This window comes from Pelobates fuscus, chromosome 2 (assembly GCF_036172605.1).
Source record: "Pelobates fuscus isolate aPelFus1 chromosome 2, aPelFus1.pri, whole genome shotgun sequence".
Classification (NCBI taxonomy): domain Eukaryota; kingdom Metazoa; phylum Chordata; class Amphibia; order Anura; family Pelobatidae; genus Pelobates; species Pelobates fuscus.
In genome coordinates, this window is record NC_086318.1 from 238,711,412 (window position 1) to 238,737,240 (window position 25,829).

General features: G+C 41.5%; 1 protein-coding gene across 2 annotated transcripts in view; it reads left to right on the forward strand.

Annotated features, from left to right (window-relative positions):
• The window catches only part of HECA (hdc homolog, cell cycle regulator), a 43,762-nt gene extending 18,194 nt beyond the window's left edge, over positions 1-25,568 (forward strand). For both annotated transcript variants that reach the window (XM_063443288.1, XM_063443289.1), the window contains exons 2-4: positions 15,180-16,220; positions 24,011-24,165; positions 24,995-25,568. In XM_063443288.1, coding sequence (XP_063299358.1) covers positions 15,180-16,220; positions 24,011-24,165; positions 24,995-25,159 — 1,361 coding nt within the window. In that variant the 3' untranslated portion in view covers positions 25,160-25,568. The remainder of the gene's footprint in view (positions 1-15,179; positions 16,221-24,010; positions 24,166-24,994) is intronic.
• Positions 25,569-25,829: the final 261 nt, after the last annotated feature.

The window sequence follows — 25,829 nt, forward strand, 5'->3', positions numbered from 1 at the left end:
GGGATTGGCATAAAGAATAGACTGACACGGGATGCTCTTTCCCCTCCATCGTTGCCTATTTGTTGTCCCATGGTCTGTATAATAATGGTAGAGGTCTGTCCCAATAATGACATGGGGAAGTTGCCACTCTCAAACATGTCTGAGAAACATACGTGAGCCACCAGGGAGCTGTTACTATTTCCTGAGGCATATTCTGAGGTCACACTTCTCCTCAACTGCTGATTGGTGTATTTTTACAGCACCTTTCAGGCAGGCAATACCTGGGCCGCCGTTCACCCAGGACCAAGTTGCACATATGATCTTTGTGACACCTGGTGTTTCACCACTGGTTTGTAGTTTTGATACTTATAATAAAATTTATACTTTACTCTTAAATATGCGGTATTTATTATTGTAGTAATAAACAGTGGACTGTGATTATGTTTAAAGGAAAACAAAAAAGCAGTAATTTCAGTAAGAGAATTTATCTCCACTCGATTGGCTTTGACTTTGCCAATTGCTTTTCTAGTTTACTATGAATTAGTAAATGTCTCCCATGGTTTTCTGTAAAACCACTAGTAAATGAATTTACAAAAAAATATGTGCACAATAAGAAACGATTGCATTAAAAAAAAATGATTCTTTATTACTGATGGTTACTGATTGCCAATGTTGTTAAGCAAACAAGGAAACATTTGCTTAGATTATAATAGGATTTAGATTATTTAATTTATAAAACAGTTGTGTGTTTTAAATCTGGGAAAAAAATAGTCTAGACTTACAATGTATGTCTTGATAGTTTTTACTCTTCACACGTGTGTGTGTGTGTGTGTGTGTGTGTGTGTGTGTTGTCTGGATCGGAACTGCAGAATAACGGAGGAAATGGTTGTTCGAAAATTTTCAATATATTGTGTCAAGTCTGTCTGTCTAATCTGTCTATCACAATTAAAGCCTATGGGCAAGTAACTCAGCCGACATTTATTTTTTTCCAAGTTCTAAGAAGTCAACTTGTAAATTGGTTTTATTGCTGTTGTTGCGTAACTATTAAAGGGACTTTCCAAACACTAGAATCAGTTGCAAAAACCATGGTGAAATCCATACGTTTTGGGTTGTTTATTTTTTTGGTAAACAAGAAGTTTTGACAAAAACTGGGACGCTCCCTCGTACTCCAAGCTGGAGAACAAATGGGGAAGTCGCTTTTTTTTAAATTTATTTTTTTAACATGTATAAGCCACAAATTAGTACTGCGTGAGTGCACATTTTATTCACAAGTTCTTGCACATTATGGCAGTATGCACAGATATTTGAGATCTGGCACCACACAGTTGACACAGGAGTGTTGGAAGAGATAAATAATGAGATGGGGGTTTAATGCCTATACACTAGGTGAGCGCATAAATGAACAATGTTGGGGCATGTGCCTGGCATAATAGTGCCCATAGCCCTCTTCTGCTCAGGAGTGCTAGTGCATGGCCATTAGTCTTTACACTGTAAAAGAAAACTGACATTACACTTGTGTATGTAAATATATATGGAGTAACACTGCTTCATAAGCATCAGTAGTCTACTAACCTTTTTAACCCCTTAAGGACTGAGTCAAATGTACACGACGTGATCGTAACAAAACCTGGAATTTGACCATGTCTGTTAAACCGTAATTCAACTCTTTCATATTAAGTGCACCCACACTTATTATATATCATTTTATTTAGGGGAAACAGGGCTTTCATTTAACATCAAATATGTAGCTATGTGTGAGTGTCCTAATACTGTGTCCTAATACTGTTTGTTTTTACTGCAATAAAATACACATTTGTATTCAGCACAGTCTCACATGTATAACAGTACCACCTTCTATACCGGTTGTATGGTGTTTTGGGAAGTTACAGGGTCAAATCTACCATGTTGCATTTTTCAGTTTTTTTTTTTTTCACATTGAAATTAGCCAGATTGGTTAAGTTGCCTTTGAGACTGTATGGTAGCCCAGGAATGAGAATTACCCCCATGAAGGCATACCATGTGCAATAGTAGACAACTCAAGATATTGCAGACTGGGTATGTCCAGTCTTTTTTAGTAGCCATTGTCACAAACACTGGCCAAAGTTAGTGTTAATATATGTTTGTGTGTGAAAAATGCAAAAAAACGAATTTGAACGCCAATTTTGGGGGTAATTCTTATTCCTAGGCTGCCATACGGTCTCAAAGGCAATGTAACTGTGATGAATTGCCCTTCGCCACTTGTTCTTGGAGAGGACTAATGACTAGTCTTTTGCAATATGACTATGGCCCCTGTGTTAAACTCTGGTTCAGGACTGGGGGAAAACTGTTGTTCGTGCGTTTTTCCTTTAATGGAACAGTAAATAGGGCTTGCCGAATGGATTGTGTTATTGGTGTGCGTTTACCGAACAAACTGATGAACGGCCAGACCACCCCCAAGTGTAGTGTGCTGCTCGTTGACCTCCCAGGAGCGCTGGTTAACCGCAGCTTAACTGACGAATGGTTGGGTGGTCGTCACGTGGCGGCGACCATTTTGTTTAGCCGAACGCACTCAGCAGTGTTTGGTCGTCGAATGCCTGGAACTATTTTCGGCTACTATTTCCACGAACACCGCTGAGACTTCTACCTTCCGTGCATTTGGCTAAATCAATCCGAACGGAGTGCTATTCTAAGGGAAGAAACTCACAAACGAGACTCTTACAATGACAGTATGCATGAACGGATATGTTCATGCAGTTTGTACCTATTTGGAAGGAGAAGATAGACGGGCAGCACAGCCCAAATCTGTGGAACTGTTTTAGGCATGAAAGCCATGCTTGCGGTCGGTCGAATGTGACTTCCAGCTATCTCCCGAACCACTGAACCGATTCGGATGATTTTTTTACATGTTGTTACCATAATTATGCTTGTTCTGAAAATGTAATAAAGTTTTATGTGAATTGAATGTATAATTTTGAAGTAATAAAAATTGTGTAAAAAGTATATTTTTCGCTTGGAGATACAGTTGCAAGAAAAAGTATGTGAACCCTTTGGAATGATATGGATTTCTGCACAAATTGGTCATAAAATGTTATCTGATCATCATCTAAGTCACAACAATAGACAATCACAGTCTGCTTAAACTAATAACACACAAAGAATAAAATGTTGCCATGTTTTTATTGAACACACCATGTAAACATTCACAGTGCAGGTGGAAAAAGTATGTGAACCATTGGATTTAATAACTGGTTGAACCTCCTTTGGCAGCAATAACTTCAACCAAACGTTTCCTGTAGTTGCAGATCAGACGTGCACAACGGTCAGGAGTAATTCTTGACCATTCCTCTTTACAGAACTGTTTCAGTTCAGCAATATTCTTGGGATGTCTGGTGTGAATCGCTTTCTTGAGGTCATGCAACAGCATCTCAATCGGGTTGAGGTCAGGACTCTGACTGGGCCACTTCAGAAGGCGTATTTTCTTCTGTTTAAGCCATTCTGTTGTTGATTTACTTCTATGCTTTGGGTCATTATCCTGTTGCAACACCCATCTTCTGTTGAGCTTCAGCTGGTAGACAGATGGCCTTAAGTTCTCCTGCAAAATGTCTTGATAAACTTGGGAATTCATTTTTTTTTTTCTTTCGATGATAGCAATCCGTCCAGGCCCTGACGCAGTAAAGCAGCCCCAAACCATGATGCCCCCACCACCATACTTCACAGTTGGGATGTGGTTTTGATGTTGGTGTGCTGTGCCTCTTTTTCGCCACACATAGTGTTGTGTGTTTCTTCCAAACAACTCGACTTTGGTTTAATCTGTCCACAGAATATTTTGCCAGGACTACTTTGGAACATCCAGGTGCTCTTGTGCAAACTGTAAACATGCAGCAATGTTTTGTTTGGACAGCAGTGGCTTCTTCTGTGGTATCCTCCGATGAAATCTATTATTGTTTAGTATTGTAGATTCGCTAGCAGGGATGTTAGCATTTGCCGGTGACTTTTGTAAGTCTTTAGCTGACACTCTAGGATTCTTCTTCACCTCATTGAGCAGTCTGTGTTGTGCTCTTGCAGTCATCTTTACAGGACGGCCACTCCTAGGGAGAGGTTCAGCAGTGCTGAACTTTCTCCATTTATAGACAATTTGTCTTACCGTGGACTATTGAACAGCAAGGCTTTTGGAGATACTTTTATAACCCTTTCTTGCTTTTTGCAAGTCTACAATTCTTAATCGTAGGTCCTCTAGTGAGCTCTCTTGTGTGCGAGGCATCATTCACATCAGGCAATGCTTCTTGTAAAAAGCAAACCCAGAACTGGTGTGTGTTTTTTATAGGGCAGGGCAGCTGTAACCAACACCTCCAATCTCATCTCATTGATTGGACTCCAGTTGACTGACATCTCACTCCAATTAGCTCTTGGAGATGTCATTAGTCTAGGGGTTCACATACTTTTTCCACCTGTACTGTGAATGTTTACATGGTGTGTTCAATAAAAACATGGCAACATTTAATTCTTTGTGTGTTATTAGTTTAAGCAGACTGTGATTGTCTATTGTTGTGACTTAGATGATGATCAGATCACATTTTATGACCAATTTGTGCAGAAATCTTAATCATTCCAAAGGGTTCACATACTTTTTCTTGCAACTGTAATTGAGTTGATACAGCAATTAACTCTATTATCTCCCAAGCAGAGGGGAGGAATTTATTGTAATGAATGGGAGTGTTTAGCTGTGTAACTGTAAACGATTGGTTGTTGAGTTTGTGTTTTCAGTGCCCAACAAGGTCCACATGGGTGGTAAACTTTTGGGAAAACTTGTATAGAAGAAGATGCAAGAAATCCTCAGTTCGTTCTGTTCCTGCTTAACCCTCGATTCGTAGTCTTGTCTCGTTATTGTAGGGAATTGCTATATTCACACTGGTGATTGCTATATTTTGTATGCTCCCCTGAGCTCTAATCACTTAGCTCTTTTAAGAGCTGTTCCTGATACTCTCCTGGAGGAGAGGTCTTTCCCACACGGTACTGGAGGACAGAGGTTGATCCGGGGTGGAAGGAAGACGGCGAGACTCCAGTTAAGCTACGGCGGTTGTGGAGTCTGCAGTGGCTGTGGTGTCCGGTGCGGTGCTTATGGGCCTCGGCGTTAGCTTGGAAGCGTCCTTCAACGGAGGTGCCCAGTCGGGGTGCCAGGTGTTTCGTTACAGTAACCAATCTGGGAATTTCAATGTGAAAAATTTAAAACGCAACCCTTATATTTGACTTTGTAACTTTTGAAAACACCATAAAACCTGTACGTGAGGGGTACTGTTATACTCAAGAGACTTCGCTGAACACAAATATTAGTGTTTTAAAACAGTAAAACGTATCACAACAATTATATCGTCCGTGTAAGTGCCATTTGTGTGTGAAAAATGACAATATCGTCGTAGTAATACATTTTACTGTTTTGAAACACTAATATTTGTATTAGTACAAATATTTGTATTGTAGTCTTCCGAGTAAAACAGTACCCCCCACATACAGGTTTTATGGTGTCTTGGAAAGTTCCAGGGTTAAATATAGTGCTAGCAAATTAAATTCCCTGGACTTTCATCCTGGGTTGTCAGGCAGGTCCCGCAAATTGTAATTAATAAAAAGACCTAATTATGTAAAAATTTTAAATATATACGTAGAATTATTATATATATATATATATATATATATATTATATATAGGTATATGTATGGTGATATATACGTATACACTAATGTATATAAATATATATATTTCGTTCTACGTGATTTTGATATATATATATATATATAAAATCAAAATACAGTTAGAACGAAATTACACACATATATTTTTTTTCATTATTTTTATTTTTTAACATATTTACATATTTATTTTAAATTATATATCAATATAATTGTATATATTTAATCAATATAATTCTACGTATATTTTGAGATATATGTAATTTTATTATAAACAGTTTTTAAACTTTATTTTCAACTTTTTTCAGGCAGCAGGCGGACTACCTGTCATTCCAGGTACTCCCACTGCTGGTGCTGCTGTGGACGCCTATGCCGTCCATGTCATTGCCTCGCGATCACATGGCACGGAATGGCAGCAGGGGGACTCCCTGGGTTGCCAGGTGAGTCCCCCCCTGCCGGCGTTTAGAGCCGGGTCCCCAAGGACGGCATAGCACGCCCGCCGTCCTTAAGGGGTTAAGATTGCCAGTAAAGTGCTCTGTTTCTTGGTAATTATATAACAATTGGGGAGATTTCTTTTTTTCTTTTTTTTTTTGTATTGAAATTTGTATATATATCAGAAATAAGATTTTGAAATTCATTAATTGGTTTTTCGTTTATCTAGTTTTATGCAGGGTACTAATAGCTTTCTACATGTAATGAAATTAATACTTTGCAACCAGCTTCCCCGATTCCCATCATTCCCTGAACTTTGGAATGGGGGGGAGGGGTAAAATATTAATTCAGCTGCTGATTCCTCCCCCCAATATGGGGGCAAATTTATTTTATATATTTATCGGTGTATTACATGTATTCCTGGCCCTATAGTGTTAAAACCACCATTTGGCCCCCTTTGCCCCCCTAACTATAATAACATCTTACTTTTCAAGTCTGCAGCTGCTGGCTTTGCCCCTCATCTGCTTGCCTGGCTGACATAATCAGAAATGATTATCTGAGCCAATCCCAGTGCTTTTCCATAGGAAAGGCTGAGACTGTCAAGGATGCAGATCACAGGCAGAGCCAGCACATGTCCAACACAGCCTTGGCCAATCAGCATCTCCTCATAGAGATGCTGATTGGTGCAGCACTGCCTCAGGAAGCACCTCTAGCAGCCATCTGAGGAGTGGCCACTAGAAGTATCCCTAGGCTGTAATGTAAACACCAATTTTCTCTGAAAAGACCGTAGGTAATATTTATACTTACCAGAACAAATACAATAAGCTTTAGTTTTTCTGATGACTATAGTGCCCCTTAAGTCTAAAATAGCTGAACTGGAAAGGTTCCTTAAGTCTGCTATGCTTCTAGTATAGCTATTGTGGCATTAAATTTGAAATTCACTTTGATTGTACTTCGAGTTACCGACAATTTTCACTTTAGTGAATAGCCCTGAATAAGTAAAATCAAACTGGGCAGGCTTCTCCTCTTGGAAACCAGCATTTTGGTCTGCTTTTGCAAAGAAAACCATATAGCTACCACCTTTTATCAAGATGAAACATGGTGTATAAATCAGTGTAAATAAAAGTCCAGTTTCATAATTTAAAATGTGACATAATACAACAGGGGGCAGTAGTTGATGCAACCATAACTGAAGCATGTGGTGGGGAATTAGTGGTTTATTTTAGAGTAGGTAGACAAAACAAAGCAAGTATAATATGGCATATTTTCTTTATTGCTGTGGAGCTCTGCAATGTAATATTCATTGCATATTAGTGCATAACAGGGTTCCACAGCAGTAAAATTCACTTATGCCTTGTTTCCACTGAGCGGATCGGTTCGGGTCGGTACAGTTTGGGAGGTTTTGAATGGTCCGGCCTATTCCGGCGAGCGTTTCCACTGCAAGTTGGAACGCCTTGAGGCTTGCGTGGTTTACACCAAATGCCTAGTGTGGCGTCACACTAGGGCGACAACGTACATGACGCTACAAATAACAATAATGGAGGTCATCCAGCAGCTCGTCTTTGCTCTATTTGGCTTTTGGTTCTTTGAAATCAAAGTACATGCCGCACTTTATGAGAGAAGGTTGCGAGCGGCGAAGAGAAACACAGCAGAAAAGAGAAGAAAACGTATGGCTTGGGTCTTGAGCGGGGAGGAGAAGTACACCTTTGTGCGGCAAAGACAAAGACGGCAGCGCTATAGGGTAAGCAACGTTATGCCATTTGTCATGTAGTTCTACACGTATTAAAAAATAAAAATAATACAGAATATGTAAAAAATCGAATATAAGATGGGAAGGATATACATTATGTATTTAACAACATACATGTTGCACACATATGTAAAAATCAAGAATTACACCTTATACATAAATACTCCTTATGTTATTTATGTTGCTCGCTTTTATACATGATGCTATCTGTCCGTGTAAAGTATTTTATGTTGTATTATTAGTGATATGGTAACATCTGTCTTTTTTTTAATTTTTTTTTATTTGCTTCTCCTTTTGTTAAAACAGCGCCGCCAACCAGTCATTTGGGCTCTCAGCCGCGCCAATGAGTGGTGGGATGTGACCGTCCCTGGATTCACACACACACACACAGTGGGTGCACAATTTCAGAATGTCAGAGGAAACATTTTTATACCTTTGTGCAAAGCTACGTCCAGCGATGGAGAAGCAAACCACCAACTTCAGAGCCTGTTTGCCTGTGAGCAAAAGAGTTGCCATTGCACTGTGGAAGCTGGCTACCAACAGTGAATACAGACGTATAGGTCATCTTTTTGGTGTCAGTAAATCATCAGTGTGCCGGTGTGTGCAGGACTTCTGTAAGGCTGTATGCACATTGCTAGCTCCTGAAATTATTCATTTTCTGGACTGGCAAAAGCTTAAAGACATGGCTGACTACTTTGAGAACAGGTGGTGCCTTCCACAGTGTGTTGGTGCTATTGATGGGTCACACATACCAATAATAGCACCACAAGAATACCATACTGACTACTTCAACAGCAAAGGCTGGCATTCCATCATCCTCCAAGGAGTAGTGGATGGAAAAGGACTATTCTGGAGTGTGAACGTAGGAAAGCCTGGGAGCTTGCATGATGCTTGGGTTCTACGACTGTCCATATTTTGGGATTGGGTTGGCCAGGGAGGCCTGTATCCTGTTTGCACTAAGAACATTGTGGGGGTGAATGTTGGCTATTATGTGCTCGGGGACTCTGCCTACCCTTTACAAAATTGGCTCCTGAAACCATTTCCTGACAATGGCCGCCTGACACTAGAACAACAAACCTACAACAAGAAAACATCCAGGGCATGGGTCATAGTTGAAAAGGCATTCGGAAGACTTAAGGGTAGGTGGCGTTGTCTTATGAAGAGGAATAACAGTGACATTGCACTTGTCAAATCCATGGTGCTTACTTGCTGTGCTCTTCACAATCTTTGTGAAAGACATGAAGAAGACTTCCACCAGGATTGGAATACGTCTGCAGAAGAGCCAGGACGGGTAATTACACAGGAAAGCGAAGAAGAGTGCAGTGAAATACGTCAGACTCTCATGCGGCACCTCAACATTTAATTTCTTACCCTGGTTTTATTAATGTTTTATTAAAGTTTTAAGAAAGTTTTACATTTAATCAGACACACACACAAAAAGTCTCTCCTGTTTTTTATTCAACTAAAAAAGTGATCTTTCAAAATATACTTACAAGTACAGAGTAAAAAGATATATTTACAAATAAACCTTTTTTACAAAAAACAAAAATAAATATATTTATATAAAAATAAAGAAGTGTACAGGTCCTGTGCTAGCTGAAAGGCGCTACTGCCTGGGCGGTGACCTGGGATCACGACTGCCTCACAGCACTTGAACAAGCTGCCCAAGGACACCAAGGAAGGCCTGGTTGAAGGTAGCCAACTGCTCCATCTGCTGCCGGGCGATTTCTGCCTCCTGGCGCCTCGCTTCCTGGGCATCCTGACGCAGTGCCTGAAAGCGCCGCTCATAAAGGTTCTCCATACTTTCCTGCTGCCTTTCCTCTGCTGCCCGCATATCCTCCATGACTGTGCGCAAATCCAGCTGAAACCGTCTCCTATCACCTGGAATATACAAAAGATCATAATAGTGTTTTTTTTTTTTGCAGCAATTGGTACAAAAAACAGGTGGATATATATTATTTAACATAATGTAAATAAGGAAAAGATGTAACACATAAGAACAGTATAAGCACAAAGTAAAATAAACACAATATACTTAAGATAAGCTCAAAATACAATGCAATTTAAATAGCAGTATATACAGACAATGTACAATTATGATTATGGATTTAATTATGCAAACAAACTACATATAGAAGCATTTTGAGTGAGTTCACAGTTTGCTGTGAATTAAAAGTTAGGAAAATGCACAATTACAATTTTCACTCTGAACATCATGTCTTGCCGGGGTGCATTGGGCATACTCTGTGGTTGGGTCGGTGTTGATGTCATCGTACTGGTGCTGCTGAACGACGATGGACCATCTTCAGAAACATAAGAAAAGCTTGAGGTATCATTGGAGAGTCCTTCAACTGTATCTGAAAATGCACAGATCAATAGTTCAGTACACTGTACAAATAAATGTGTTTTTTGGTGCAAATAGTTAATGGTTTTGTGCAGTGAATTTATAAATGGTTAGCAGAGCGAAAGCCAATGCAAAGTAGGAAAAAAAAAATCTTACCAACGGGTTCTATCATGGATTCGAGAAGTGCAGATGCAGAGTCCAGACCTCTCTCCCTGCCTTGGTTTGCCGGCCTATGACCGTAAATGGTAACTTCCAAGTACTTCGACTGTTTCCACTACGGCTGTTGACATCCTTAATTTTTTTTATATTGGCCTTTCAGCTTTTTAAGCTTTGCCCTACACTGACCCGATGTCCGTTCAAATCCCTCAGCTGCCATCCGCTGAGAAATATCTTTATACACCTTTTCATTGCTCACTGATCCATCAAGTTCACTCTGAATAACGCTATCGCCAATTATAGTTAGGAAAGTGGATAGTTCCTGAGCCGACCAGACCTTGCTGTTGTTTGTAGGCATCCTTCTCCTATTATCTGGACTAAACGGCGACGTGGTGTTTGTTTCGCGCTTGCCTTTGACGTGAGCATTGACGTTTTTCTGTCCGCCAATCAGTGGAATGTATTGTGTGACGCCAGTAGCTCCGCCCTAACCGTACCGTACCATTTCCTATGGCCCTACATCTGAAGGGGGACCATGAATGGTTTGGTTCGGTTGTATGGGCCACTTTCATAATGGAAACACTCAAAATAGCGTACCGTACCAAACCGACCCGATCCGCTCAGTGGAAACGAGGCATAATTGTATCACAGAACCCCAGAAGGGGAGAACGATGGGATTGTCATGTGCCTTTTGTTTTAATCACTAGAGCTCTGTGATATATACAAACACCATGCACACTAATGTGAGTTTTATCTCTGCGTCATGTGCCCTATCGCCACTGCCACTTGTCCAAATACCAGACCATGCATTTATTACTTGCTCTTATACATTCTGCCCCTTAGCCGGATTAATGTTTGCCAGGGACCTAGGCAGGATGCCAGATTGGTTTCAATCCTAAAGCCCAGGGCTCTGTGAGGTGGAGTGTGCCTGTGATGGCTGGTGGCACATTGTGTGTGTGTTGACTGGATTTTGTGTGGAGAGGAGAGTTGTGGTGTTCTGCTTTTATTTTCCTGGTGGTCAAGTGAGGAAACATTGTGATCTGTCTAACAGATAACTCACAGTTCTGACTTTCTGTCAATGACTCATTGAGAATCACCAGGAAATTAGGAGGGAGCTCTTAAACTGGTCTGCATCCAAAAGAGGACCAGACCACAAAGCTTTCTCAAGTAGGGAGATTTTTATTTTTCCCAATGCTGACTCAAAGATACCCTTTATATATCCTGGGCACCTGTCTGAATCTGGGCTCTAAGTGGTGCTTATGGGAAATCTGTCTTTGCCTTCCCCTAACTGGGAATGTAGGGGTGTAGCAGTGCTAAGCCCTATAGTGTTAATATAGGGATTTATATTTTAGGAGTATCTGTGTATGCAGATGCAATTGTAGAGTTTTAGTGTACATGGTCTGTATATATATGTTAATGTGTGGCGTATCAGTGTTTATGAATGCCTAGTCTATTTCCTCCTCCCAAACCTCTTTTAATTGTGTCACTTGCTTTCTTTCTTGTCTTTGTTTTAACCCAAGAAACCCACCCCTCCCTATGCCACTTCCTCTCCCTAAATAACTTTTATTCATCACTAAACCAGCTTATTTATCTATGACTTCTATGGTAATCTCTTATAAGGTACCTCATCCATGGGGTCCAGCAATGTGTAGAAGTGTTCAGCAGAAAATAGCTGTACTTAAATGCTTTCTAAGCACAGCTCCCCATTTGGCTTTCTTTACAGTGCATGCAGCATCTTGTGCAACATGTCTTGGTGTCATACTTGACTCTGGCCTCACATCCAGTATGTTGCCAAATCCTGTAGATTCCCTCTTAAAAACATAGCCTGCATCCGCCCCTTTCTTACGTAAGATGCTACCAAGGAGCTGGTCCATGCTCTAGTAATTTCCTGCTTGGATTATTGTAACTCTATACAATCTGTAATGAATGCTGCCGCCAGACTGATTTTCCTCTCTAGTCTGTCATCTCACACCTCACCCATCTGTCAGTCCCACATTGGCTTCCTGTATCCTATAGGAGTCAATTCAAAGTGCTAACCCATACCTATAAAGCACTGAACAATTCTTGCCCCTCTTATATGTCTTCAAAGATCCATAGGTTCTCCGCTCTGCCCGTGACCTTCTCCTGTCCGCTGCTCGCACCTGTTAGGCCAACTAGCGCTTGCAGGACTTCTCGCGGCCAGCTCCCTTCCTATGGAATAGCCTGCCTATTGCCATCAGACTTTCCCCTAGTCTTCGTTTAAGAAGTGCCTTAAAACCCATCTCTTTAGGAAAGCTTATGGCCTCCCACACTAACCTCTTTCTCACATACCTGTCTCTTGCTCTTTCCTAAAGGGCAGCACTCTACTCTCTCCTCCAGTTCTGCTTCTCTCCCACCTTATTTGATTGATATTTCCTGTCATAATGTTTTTTATACCCCACCTCCTATAGACTGTAAGCACGTTTGAGCAGGGTCCTCTTCAACCTATCGTTTCTGGAAGTTTTCTTGTAATTATGTTAAAGGAACACTATAGTCACCTAAATTACTTTAGCTAAATAAAGCAGTTTTAGTGTATAGATCATTCCCCTGCAATTTCACTGCTCAATTCACTGTCATTTAGGAGTTAAATCACTTTGTTTCTGTTTATGCAGCCCTAGCCACACCTCCCCTGGCTATGATTGACAGAGCCTGCATGAAAAAAAAAACTGGTTTCACTTTCAAACAGATGTCATTTACCTTAAATAATTGTATCTCAATCTCTAAATTGAACTTTAATCACATACAGGAGGCTCTTGCAGGGTCTATCAAGCTATTAACATAGCAGGGTATAAGAAAATCTTAATTAAACAAAACTTGTAATAAAGAAAGCCTAAATAGGGCTCTCTTTACAGGAAGTGTTTATGGAAGGCTTTGCAAGTCACATGCAGGGAGGTGTGACTAGGGTTCATAAACAAAGGGATTTAACTCATAAATGGCAGAGGATTGAGCAGTGAGGCTGCAGGGGCATGTTCTATACACCAAAACTGCTTCATTAAGCTAAAGTTGTTCAGGTGACTATAGTGTCCCTTTAATCCCCCCCCCCCTCATCAAAATGCCCTACGGAATCTGTTGACTCTATATGAATGGCAATAATAATAATAATCACGAACACTGATGCACAAGCCCTGAGGAAGTGTACTGTGTAGAGTATAAGCCCAGCAACCTGCAACTGTATTTCTACTTTCTCTGAACCAGATAGTAAGCAGAGAACCACAGTCTGGTGTTCCTATCACTGACTTTAGACCTCTTTCGGAGTGTTTTTGTGCTTGACGCCCAGAGCAAGGGGATAAAATGCAGGTACCTGTCTAGGAGTGCTGCTCACCTTCTTGGTCTGCACTTTTTTCTATTCAGTTTGTTTATGGGCATTAGAAGTATGAAGCAATTTAGTGAAAGATGTGAAGAGATTTGGATACTCTGGACTTGCTCCGAGTGATTAGCTTTCAAAGAAGCTCAACTGCTTGGAAGGATTTGGCCAGCAGTGAATGAGTTATCTTCTTAGTGGAGTATTTGATTCACCTTCCAATAGCCTTACATAGGTCATGGGATATTATAGTAAATATAAATTCACCATCAAATCCTGACAGTGACATGGTTTGCAAATAAGATAGAAAGTTGTAGCGGCTTATGACAATTTATTACCATATACTTACCTGAGAAATGCTTTTGAAAGATGCAAAAATGTGTTTAACCCTCTGGAGTGACCCCACCTGTGGCAGAATGCATTGTTGAATGAGAGTAACAGGTATTTCTAAATGTTATTTGTAACTATACTAGTTATTGAGAACAGTAATATTTATTTGATAATATTGTATAGTAAATTTAGATGTGTAATAATGTAGATAAAGATGAATATAAAATAAAGATGCAAAAAGTTACAATTTACAAATAAAATTTGATTATGTAATTGTAATGTTTTCATTTTTTTTGTCTACTACTCTAAAGGAAAAACACCACAACACTGTCTATTATATTGGTGTTCTACAGCAGGTATGCTGAATGTTAATTGCCAGGCTTTCAATATTTTAAGATGTGCACGTAATGTTGTATTGCAACTTTTTAGCATACCAATGTTTTTATTAATTTTTTGGTCTTAGTTTTAGTGGACTCATAACACAACCGTTTCTGGCATTTATTCAGTCTAGTAAGAGTGTTGGGGGTGCATATTTTATTGATGATCCTGATTAACCTCTGTAGTGAAATAGTGGAAGGATTCCGGGGATCACAAATGTAAGAGATTAAGGCCAATGACCTTCTTCTAATTGCCTAATAACGTGCAACTAGCACATGTTCCCCACTCTCAAGCATGTTTTTGAAGAAAAATAAACTTTTATACAAAATTTCTACATCACTATAAAAAAGGGAAAAATAATATAATTCTTAAATCTATAATAGTTGTGGGTATTGTCTGTTTAAAAAGCTGGTTATTCACCAATGTGTTAATGGACAAAAATTTAGTCAAGTAAATTCACAGTGAATTCCAAATTTTAGGACAAAAAAGCAAAGTTGGGAAAATTCTCAGTCTGCCATATTGTCAGTTTGACAGGTTTTTTTAACTAAGATTTAAAAATCATTTTGAATTTGTCTTAATTGACACAACAAAGAATAAACCTGATTTGTGTAGCATGGCTAGTTGGCATTTTAAATATGGTGAATATAGAACATCAAGACAGATTTGCCTTTAAGAATATGACAAATTACAGAATGTGACTAGGCGAAGACTTTGAATAATTGAAATAAACTGGGGATGGTTTCTTTATTCAGCCTTTGTATCAGTTTTCTCTTCTATATTATTTCTGTTTGCAATCTGTTTATTTTATTCTGTTTTCTTCTCTCTTTACAGATGCAGCATGTGCAACTCCACTTATCTGCAGCCTAGGTAGACATGTTGAACTAGATAAGGATGACTACCAAAAGGTCATCTGTAACAATGAGCACTGTCCTAACAGCACCTGGATGCATCTGCAGTGTTTCTACGAATGGGAAAGCAGTATTCTTGTCCAATTTAACTGTATTGGCAGAGCCCGCAGCTGGAATGAAAAACAATGCCGTCAGAATATGTGGACTAAGAAAGGTTATGACCTTGCTTTTCGATTTTGCTCATGTCGATGTGGGCAGGGCCACTTAAAAAAAGATACAGACTGGTACCAGGTGAAACGAATGCATGATGATAAGAAGAAGAAATCGGGCCCTGAGAAATCCACTGGTAGATCCATGTCAGAGTCCTCTGATGAAGTAAAGAAGTGCAGAGCTACATCCAAACCTCAGAAAGGATTGGTTTATGATCCACCTCGTCGACATTCAGTTGACAGACAGAATTCTCAAGAGAAGGGGGTTAGTGGAGGTGCGCATGGCCTGCGTTCTCCTTGCATTTCTCCTGGACAATCTCCTCCTGCTGGCTACCCCATACTTTCCCCTTCTCACTTTAGTGTTCCCCGTAGCTCCAGATACTTGGGTGAGTTCTTAAAGAATGCTATTCACTTGGAGCCTCATAAGAAGAATATGGCAACAGGAGGACCACTCCGAAATGCCCATGTTGACTACAACATGGCTGGGCTGCAGTCTCACAGGTCAGGGCGCCTGGATGCACCAGTACAATTTCTTCGGAGACTAGACCTTTCAGAACTAATGGCACATATACCACGGCATAAGCTTAACACTTTCCATGTACGCATGGAAGATGATGCCCAGGTTGGTCAGGGGGAGGACCTCCGTAAGTTCATCCTATCAGCCCTCAGTGCTAGTCACAGGAATGTAGTGAACTGTGCATTGTGCCATCGGGTGCTCCCTGTTTTTGAGCAATTCCCGCTGGTGGATGGAACTATGTTTCTGAGCCCATCCCGGCATGATGAGATTGAATATGATGTACCTTGTCACCTTCAAGGTAAAATATAACATTTTCTGTTTTCCATAAACAAAAAAGTAATTATATATTATTAGTCTTATCAAAAATATTAAAGAAATACTAAATATTAACACTGCAATGTATGGCATCTCCTTTGATTAATTCATCAAAGCACAGTTAGTAGCTGGTCCTATTTATCAACTTATATAACCAAACCCACCAAAGCAGGCAGACCCTCTACTGTGCATTTAATAATAATAAAAAAAAAAATACAAAAAAAAAAAATTATATATATATATATAGCTTCCTCTGGTACCCTGCACACACACTTTCAAATGCAAAACATTGCCGGGTGCAATAAAGCCATAGCCAAATATTATAGAAAAAATGAAATAAGGCTTGCACTCACGGTCTTTAAAGTTAAAAGATTTCTTCTTTATTCCAAAAGTTATAACATGAAATTTGTCATCAACGTTTCAGCCATCGTCCGTGGCTTTCATCAGGATCAGTTCAGCATTTGCCCCCCCTCAGGGTCCCCCTCCCGCTGGGCTCAAGAGGGCTTAAGGGGTTAATCACTTACCTTTCTCCAGCGATGGGCTCCCTCGGCGCTGGGGAAATCTCCTCCCTCTTCTGACTTCAGCGCTGAATGCGCATGAACGGCAAGAGCCGCGCGCGCATTCAATCAGTCCATAGGAAAGCATTTCTCAATGCTTTCCTATGGACGGCAGCGTCTTATCACTATGATTTTCACAGTGAGAAGCGCGGAAGCGCCTCTAGCGGCTGTCAATGAGACAGCCACTAGAAACTGGTTTAACCCTAATGAAAACATAGCAGTTTCTCTAATTTTTTACAAATTACTGCCATTATACGACTCAATGTGCATGAAGACATTCTTTTTACCATAAAATGGTACATTGCTTGAGGTTTAAAGGCGCCTGCTTTAGTGGTTATGATGCCAGGAGTACCGTGGCACACTTTCCTGGTAAGGAGGCAAACCACTTTTCTAAAATGTCCATGGTATGAGGACCCTGTATGTCATTAGAGTTCTCATTTTGCTGACAGAAGTGTTACTCCACCTCCAGTAGCTTTCTTTAGCCAGCCTAGAACAAAATGCTGCACGTACAGGGTCCTTGCACCATGAACACTTTAAAACAATTACATGGTCATGGTACTTGGAGTAACCTATTAAACAAAGTACAATATCCGAGATGTCTAGCTTTACTGATTATAGAAAACATAAATTAAGCTTGAGCATATGAGCTTATTTTCAATGCATTAGGGCTGTGATTTGCACAAAATGTTGCCACAGTACATTACATTAAAGGAACACCCCACTGCCCAAATACAAATAAATGTAAAAAAAATCACTGTTTAGTACATATGCCCCAAATCAAAACTTGCTTGCATTGAATGATGCGTGTTTTCATTGGGAAAGTCTGTAAAAACTGCTTGCAAAACCTGCAGCTCTCTTGTCTGGAGGAAGGGTTCAGGAATTACTGTTCTTAATTATGTGCCCCCTCTTTTTCATGGGACCAAAAGTAATTGGACAGGTGTGAGATATTCCTTTTGTTATTTTTACATCCGTTAAACAGGTAAAAGATCTGGAGTTGATTCCAGGTGTGGCATTTGTATTTGGAAGCTGTTGCTGTGAACCTACAACGTGTGGGCAAAGGAGCTCTCAATGCTAGAGAAACAGGCCATCCTTAGGCTGTAAATAAAAAATCCATCATAGAGATGGCAAGAATATTATGAGGTGCCAAATCAACAGTTTGGTAAGAAAAGAAGAATGCACTGGTGAGCTCTGCAACACAAAAAGGCCTGGATGTCCACGGAAAACAGTGGTGGATGATTTAGGATCCATAGGATCCTTTCCATGGTAAATTCGAACCGCATCACAACATTCAGTCAAGTGAAGAACACTCTCCAGGAGGTAAGCATATTATTATTCAAGTCTATTATAAAGAGAAAACTTTATGGTAGACTTGATAATATGCATATACAGAGGGTTCACCACAATGTGCAAACCATTCATAAGCCTTTAAGAATAGAAAGGCCAGATTAAACTTTGCCCCAAAAAATATCTTAAAAAATCCAACCCAGTTCTGGAACAGCATTCTTTGTACAGATAAACTATGATCAACCTGTACCAAAATGGAGAAGGCATGGAATGCCTAGTGATCCGAAGTATACCACATCATCTGTAAAACAGGATGGAGGCAGCAAGAAGGCATGAGCAAGCCAAGCTTTCAATGGCATTGAGTCACTAGTGTTTATTGGTGATATGACAGAAGCAGTCAAATAAATTCTGAAGTGTATAGGGATGTACTGACTGCTCAGATTCAGCTAAATTCAGCGAAGTTCATTGAACGGTGCTTCAATTTATGGATGGACAACGACCCAAAACATACTGGTTAAGCAACCCAGGAGGTTTTTTTTAAGGGAAACAAGTGGAATATTCTGCAATGGCTGAGCCAATTACCTGATCTCAACCCAATCGAGCATGCATTTCACTTGTTGAAGGCAGAAAGACCCACAAACAAACAGCAACTAAAGGCAGCTGCAGTAAAGGCATAGCAAAGCATTACAGAGGAAACCCAGTGTTTGGTGATGACCATGCTTTCCAGAATTCAAAGGATTCTCACATAGTATTAAAGATTACAAGTTTATTTATGATTGTAATAATTTGTCCAATTACATTTGAGCCCCTGAAATAAGGGGACTGTGCATGAAAATGGTCGCAATTCCTAGACTTTTTTTTTGTTTAGTCCCTTGAATTAAAGTTGAAAGTATGAAAGAGATGTTCTTTCATTTCAAATCCATTGTGTTGGTGTACAGAACCGAAATTATCAAAATTGTGACAGTGTCCAAATATTTCCGATCTTAACTGTATATAATATTATCCCGATCTTACTCACCATGATTTGTGTATTGAGCACTTATTCATAAGCACACAGTGTGCCAGTGTATATGTGCTTGGGTAGCATAAAATGCATAAGGAGTGGGAAGTTAGACCAGGATGATGTCTTGTTTATGTTATACTTACAGGGTTATTTGCTAGAGTAAAAATTAAAGTAAATTTCAAATTTAAGGCCAGAATAGCTGAAAAGCATAGCTGGCTTAGAGAACTTTTCCAGTTTGGCTTTTTTCACCTAAAAATCTAAATTCACTTTTTAAATTCTTGCTTTAGTGAATAACCCTGTTAAAGCGGCACTGTCATGCCGAATTCCGTTTTTTTTTTAACCCCCCTCCCGCCTCAACTACATCCAATCGACCCCCTAGTCATCCCCAAATGCCCCTATGCCCCCCACATTACCTATTTTTTATTCTTTATTTTCTGCCCGATCTTTATTCAGGGCGCCGCCATCTTTGTGTGGGTAGGTGAAGTCCCTGTGGGACACGTCATCTGCCCACACTAGATAGCCCTGAGATTCCCGCACATGCCCAGTGAAACACCTGGACATGCGAACGGGAATTTCACCTATTCATTCATTCATCAGACAGACGAATGAATGAATAGAAAAAATCAGACGAACAAACTAACACTGTGTATCAGTGTTAGTTTGTTCGTTCAGTTTATTACAAGGAGGGAGCTACCGGCGTGCAGCTCCCTCCTTGTAATATGTAACTATAGAAGCGGCAGGGAGCAGAGCTCCCCACCACTTCATAAGCCCCCCAGGTCCCCCCCTCACTCTATGGGGGTCAATATGACCCCCATAATAGCACAAGGGAGATTAAAATCTCCCCAATGCCCCTACTCGCTATATCGCGAGTAGGGGCATGTCCACTAAACAGTGAGCAGCCTGTGGCTGCTCACTGTAAAAAAAAAAAAAAAAAAAAAAGGGTAATAAGGGGGGGACGGGGGGCCTACTGTCCTCCCCCGCCGGCCCCCACCCCTGGACGGCGGGTGGGGGCCATAATGGGAATGAGGGGGGACCTACTGTCCTCCCCTCAGGCCCCCACCCCTGGGCGGCGGGTGGGGGCCATAATAGTAATAAGGGGGGGGGACCTACTGTCCTCCACCCCCCCGGCCCCCACCCCTGGGCGGCGGGTGGGGGCCATAATAGTAATAGGGGGGGGGACCTACTGTCCTCCACCCCCCGGCCCCCACCCCTGGGCGGCGGGTGGGGGCCATAATAGTAATAAGGGGGGGGGACCTACTGTCCTCCAGCCCCCGGCCCCCACCCCTGGGCGGCGGGTGGGGGCCCTAATGGAAAAAGGGGGGGGGGGGACCTACTGTCCTCCCCCCCGGCCCCCACCCCTGGGCGGCGGGTGGGGGCCATAATAGTAATAAGGGGGGGGGGACCTACTGTCCTCCAGCCCCCGGCCCCCACCCCTGGGCGGCGGGTGGGGGCCCTAATGGAAAAAAGGGGGGGGGGGACCTACTGTCCTCCCCCCGGCCCCCACCCCTGGGCGGCGGGTGGGGGCCATAATAGTAATAAGGGGGGGGGGGATCTACTGTCCTTCCCCCCCCCCCGGCCCCCACCCCTGGGCGGCGGGTGGGGGCCATAACGATAATGGGGGGGGACCTACTGTCCTCCCCCCGCCCCCACCCCTGGGCGGCGGGTGGGGGCACTAAGTAAATTCCCCCCCCCCCCCCATCAAGGTGACTAGGGGTGCCCAAGCCCCTAGTCACCCACCCCCCACCCAAATAAAAAATGCCCCTACCTACCCCCCTCACCCTAAAAAATAGTGAGGGGGGAATAAAATTGCTAACCTGTAAAGTAAAATTAAACTTACCATTCGACGTCTTCTTTTTTCTAAAATCTTCATTTTTCAGCCCCAAAAAAGGCCAAATAAAAAAACCATCATAGCCGTCGAACTAAAAATAAAATAAAAAACCCGAGCGCAAAAAAAAAAACCCGACGAAAAAGAAAAAACCCGAGCGCACAAAAAAATAATCCATCTTCACCCATGGAGGGCTCCGCGCAGACTGAGCTCCGCAGGGCGGGGCAAGGCTTATAAAGCCTTGCCCCGCCCTGCAATTAGCCTAAGAACACTCTGATTGGTGGGTTTAAGCCAATCAGAGTGCTCTTTGTCATTTTACAAGCGTGGGAAAGTTCTTTGGAATTTTCCCACGCTTGTAAAATGTCACAGAGCACTGTGATTGGATGGCTTGAAATCCATCCAATCACAGTGCTCTGTGTCATTTTACAAGCGTGGGAAAGTTCTTTGGAATTTTCCCACGCTTGTAAAATGACACAGAGCACTGTGATTGGATGGATTTCAAGCCATCCAATCACAGTGCTCTGTGTCATTTTACAAGCGTGGGAAAGTTCTTTGGAATTTTCCCACGCTTGTAAAATGACACAGAGCACTGTGATTGGATGGCTTTAAATCCATCCAATCACAGTGCTCTGTGTCATTTTACAAGCGTGGGAAAGTTCTTTGGAATTTTCCCACGCTTGTAAAATGACACAGAGCACTGTGATTGGATGGATTTCAAGCCATCCAATCACAGTGCTCTGTGTCATTTTACAAGCGTGGGAAAGTTCCAAAGAACTTTCCCACGCTTGTAAAATGACACAGAGCACTGTGATTGGATGGCTTTCAAGCCATCCAATCACAGTGCTCTGTGTCATTTTACAAGCGTGGGAAAATTCCAAAGAACTTTCCCACGCTTGTAAAATGACAAAGAGCACTCTGATTGGCTTAAACCCACCAATCAGAGTGTTCTTAGGCTAATTGCAGGGCGGGGCAAGGCTTTATAAGCCTTGCCCCGCCCTGCGGAGCTCAGTCTGCGCGGAGCCCTCCATGGGTGAAGATGGATTATTTTTTTGTGCGCTCGGGTTTTTTCTTTTTCGTCGGGTTTTTTTTTTTGCGCTCGGGTTTTTTATTTTATTTTTAGTTCGACGGCTATGATGGTTTTTTATTTGGCCTTTTTTGGGGCTGAAAAATGAAGATTTTAGAAAAAAGAAGACGTCGAATGGTAAGTTTAATTTTACTTTACAGGTTAGCAATTTTATTCCCCCCTCACTATTTTTTAGGGTGAGGGGGGTAGGTAGGGGCATTTTTTATTTGTGTGGGGGGTGGGTGACTAGGGGCTTGGGCACCCCTAGTCACCTTGATGGGGGGGGGGGGGGGGAATTTACTTAGTGCCCCCACCCGCCGCCCAGGGGTGGGGGCGGGGGGAGGACAGTAGGTCCCCCCCCCATTATCGTTATGGCCCCCACCCGCCGCCCAGGGGTGGGGGCCGGGGGGGAGGACAGTAGGTCCCCCCCCCTTTTTTCCATTAGGGCCCCCACCCGCCGCCCAGGGGTGGGGGCCGGGGGCTGGAGGACAGTAGGTCCCCCCCCCCTTATTACTATTATGGCCCCCACCCGCCGCCCAGGGGTGGGGGCCGGGGGGGGGAGGACAGTAGGTCCCCCCCCCCTATTACTATTATGGCCCCCACCCGCCGCCCAGGGGTGGGGGCCGGGGGGTGGAGGACAGTAGGTCCCCCCCCCCTTATTACTATTATGGCCCCCACCCGCCGCCCAGGGGTGGGGGCCGGGGGGGGAGGACAGTAGGTCCCCCCCCCCTTTATTACTATTATGGCCCCCACCCGCCGGCCAGGGGTGGGGGCCGGGGGGGAGGACAGTAGGCCCCCCCCCCACTTATTACTATTATGGCCCCCACCCGCCGCCCAGGGGTGGGGGCCGGGGGGGAGGACAGTAGGTCCCCCCCCCCCTTTATTACTATTATGGCCCCCACCCGCCGGCCAGGGGTGGGGGCCGGGGGGGGGGGGGGACAATAGGTCTCCCTCCCTTATTTTACTTTACGGCCCCCACCCGTCATTTAGGGGTGGGGGGCAATATTTTTTTTATTTTTTTTCTACAGTGAGCAGCCACAGGCTGCTCACTGCTTACTAGACATGCCCCTACTCGCGGTATAGCGAGTAGGGGCATATTATTTACAAATACCAAGTCATTTTTACTTGGTGTTAGTAAATTTGGCTGAAAGACCAATTTAGGTCTTTCAGCCTTTTAGTAGATAGCTCCCTGATACCGTGGGAATTAGGGAGTTATCTACTAAGCGGCTGCAAGATGCAGCCACAGCAATGAATAGGATCGGAGTTTCATTCATTTGAATGAAATTCCGATCCGAACAAAGTACCGAATTGCATCCTAACACCAATGGAGAAACGGTACTCATTCTGTTAGGATGCAATTCGGCAGTTTTGCCGGCGTTCTGTCTAAGTGACAGGACTTTCGGCAATACTGACAGGAAGTATTGTGGGAACTGGGAGGAAAGCTAGGGATCATGGGAAAATTGCTCTGACCAGCGGAAATGAAGCACACTTTGCTCCTCCGCTGGTCAGAGCTGGTCAAGCGGAGGAATCCCATAAGACAAAGAGTCCCTACTTTGTCTTATGGTTTTAAAGAAAACTAAAGAAGACAGGAAGAAAAGAATAACAGATCCTGAGAGAGGGGGAGAAGAGGAAGAGATTGAGGAAAGGTAAGTTCGGCATGACAGTGCCGCTTTAATTTATGGATGTGCAGTGGATTGAGTGATGTGATTGATAAAGATGATGTTATCTTTGAAGTGTCATTTCTGTATATTTAAAAAATGCATTGTGCATGGACCTTAGAATATTCTTGGTCTCGGAACTACTGTATGTATAGCAGAGTAGTGCTAACAAGCAATTATGTAGAAGAGTTCCAGTTAAGTTGTGAACGTTCCAAATACATAAAGGACGTGTTTTTTGTGTGTGTAGTGTGTCCTCTGTGATTCGTTTTATAAAACTGCCAATTAGAATTGCACATCTTGAAATACAGATCAGTGAATCTGCAATATTTGACTTCACTGCTGGTAACACTTATTTGTTTAACTTTTACTGTTTTTTTTTGTAGGACGACTGATGCACCTTTATGCAGTCTGTGTGGACTGCTTAGAAGGTGTTCATAAAATAATCTGTATTAAATGCAAATCAAGGTGGGATGGAAGCTGGCATCAATTGGGAACAATGTATACCTACGATATATTGGCAGCTTCTCCATGTTGTCAGGTTTGTATTGCTCAAGATATTATGTATAGCCTAATGGTACGAACAAGAAAACTATTATGTTGTTTGCATTTCCTTTGTGGGAATATGCCTCTCAATCTCCCACAGTACAGTGCCAAAGTGTGTCCTATTCTACCGTCACAGAGTGCCGTATAATATCCTTTGTCCATTCTTTCACCTAGTTATATATGAGCATTCTCTAACTTTTCTTTAAAATAAAATTACAAAAATTAAATGTAAAAATTGCTTTGATACAACATTGTTTTTGCTTTCTGCACATATCGGGACACTTGTCAGGGATTCACTTTGGTGAGTTCCCATGTAAAGTTGTGATGTTTTTCACAGCCATTCTTATCTGTGACAGTATGAATTTCTAAAAGCAATTAGAAATTCAATTCATATAAATCCGTTTCTGATGTGTTTAACATAATCTCTGCCTATTTACATATTAAAATACATTATGCTGAGACTGGATCAAGAAAGAACATATTTGTAACTAGTAACTCTCTGTAGAATTGTTTAAATGTTGGGGTTTTTTTTGTGTGTGCAGTCATCACTAATCTAGGTATTGTGGAGCGTTTACCAGGAAATAGTAAATGTTTTAAAATTTTTTTTTTTTTTTACCATTCTTTATTTTAGTTGTGCATAGCATAGCATGGAAGTTTTACATTTTAAACCAAAGTAGTCTAGAGTGTAAAATACATTTGGCAAATTCTTCCCAGTCAACTATTTTGGCCTAAACCGCTCATATGCATTTTTAAATTATTCATAATTCAGTTGTAAAATATTTGTCAGAGGATTTAACTTTGTAATTTTTGTGTGTCTCCTGTAGGCCAGACTGAACTGCAAGCACTGCGGAAAACCAGTCATAGATGTACGCATCGGAATGCAGTATTTCTCAGAGTACAGCAATGTTCAGCAGTGTCCCCATTGTGGTAATCTAGACTACCATTTTGTGAAGCCATTCTCTTCATTTAAAGTCCTGGAGGCTTATTGACGAAAGCTTTCTTTTAGTAATAGCCATTTTATAGGTATTACTAATTTGTTACATATCTTTTTATAGGAAATATTCTGTGAAGCAAAACGTTAACTCCTTTTCTAATTCAAAAAGCAACAACAGTGTTTGTTTCCTTTATATTGATTTATTAAAACTTGTAAATAATTTGTTTCTCATTTGCTGGGGAACGTAACCTGGAAATGTGACGGGTGAATGTAAATCTATGCCAGCAAAGTGTATTTTTTTCTATTTGGTTTAAGTATTTAGGCATAGTGTTCTGATTTATCGTTAACATATAACCCCTCCCACCCCCCCAACTAAGCACTTAAAAGGAAAACAAATACGGTTTTCACCAAAGCAGATCTAAATATTTTTTTTAAATAAATAATATTTAAAGTCAGTTTTGCTTTTTTTTTGTTGCCATATCTTAATTTTTGGAATGTTTATTTTGTATGGATGTTTCTATTTAATACAAAATTTGATTATTTGAGTTTGTATTAGAAATCAAAAGAAAAGTGAAAATAGTATTGCCTTTCATTTTTGTGTTAGAATAGAGCAACATTTGCTTAACAACAATTATTTGAAGAACAAATTAAAATTTTCCATGTAAAAAACACAAAACAAAACAAAAAAAAGCATTCACTTCTAAAAGCTATTATAATTAACAAAA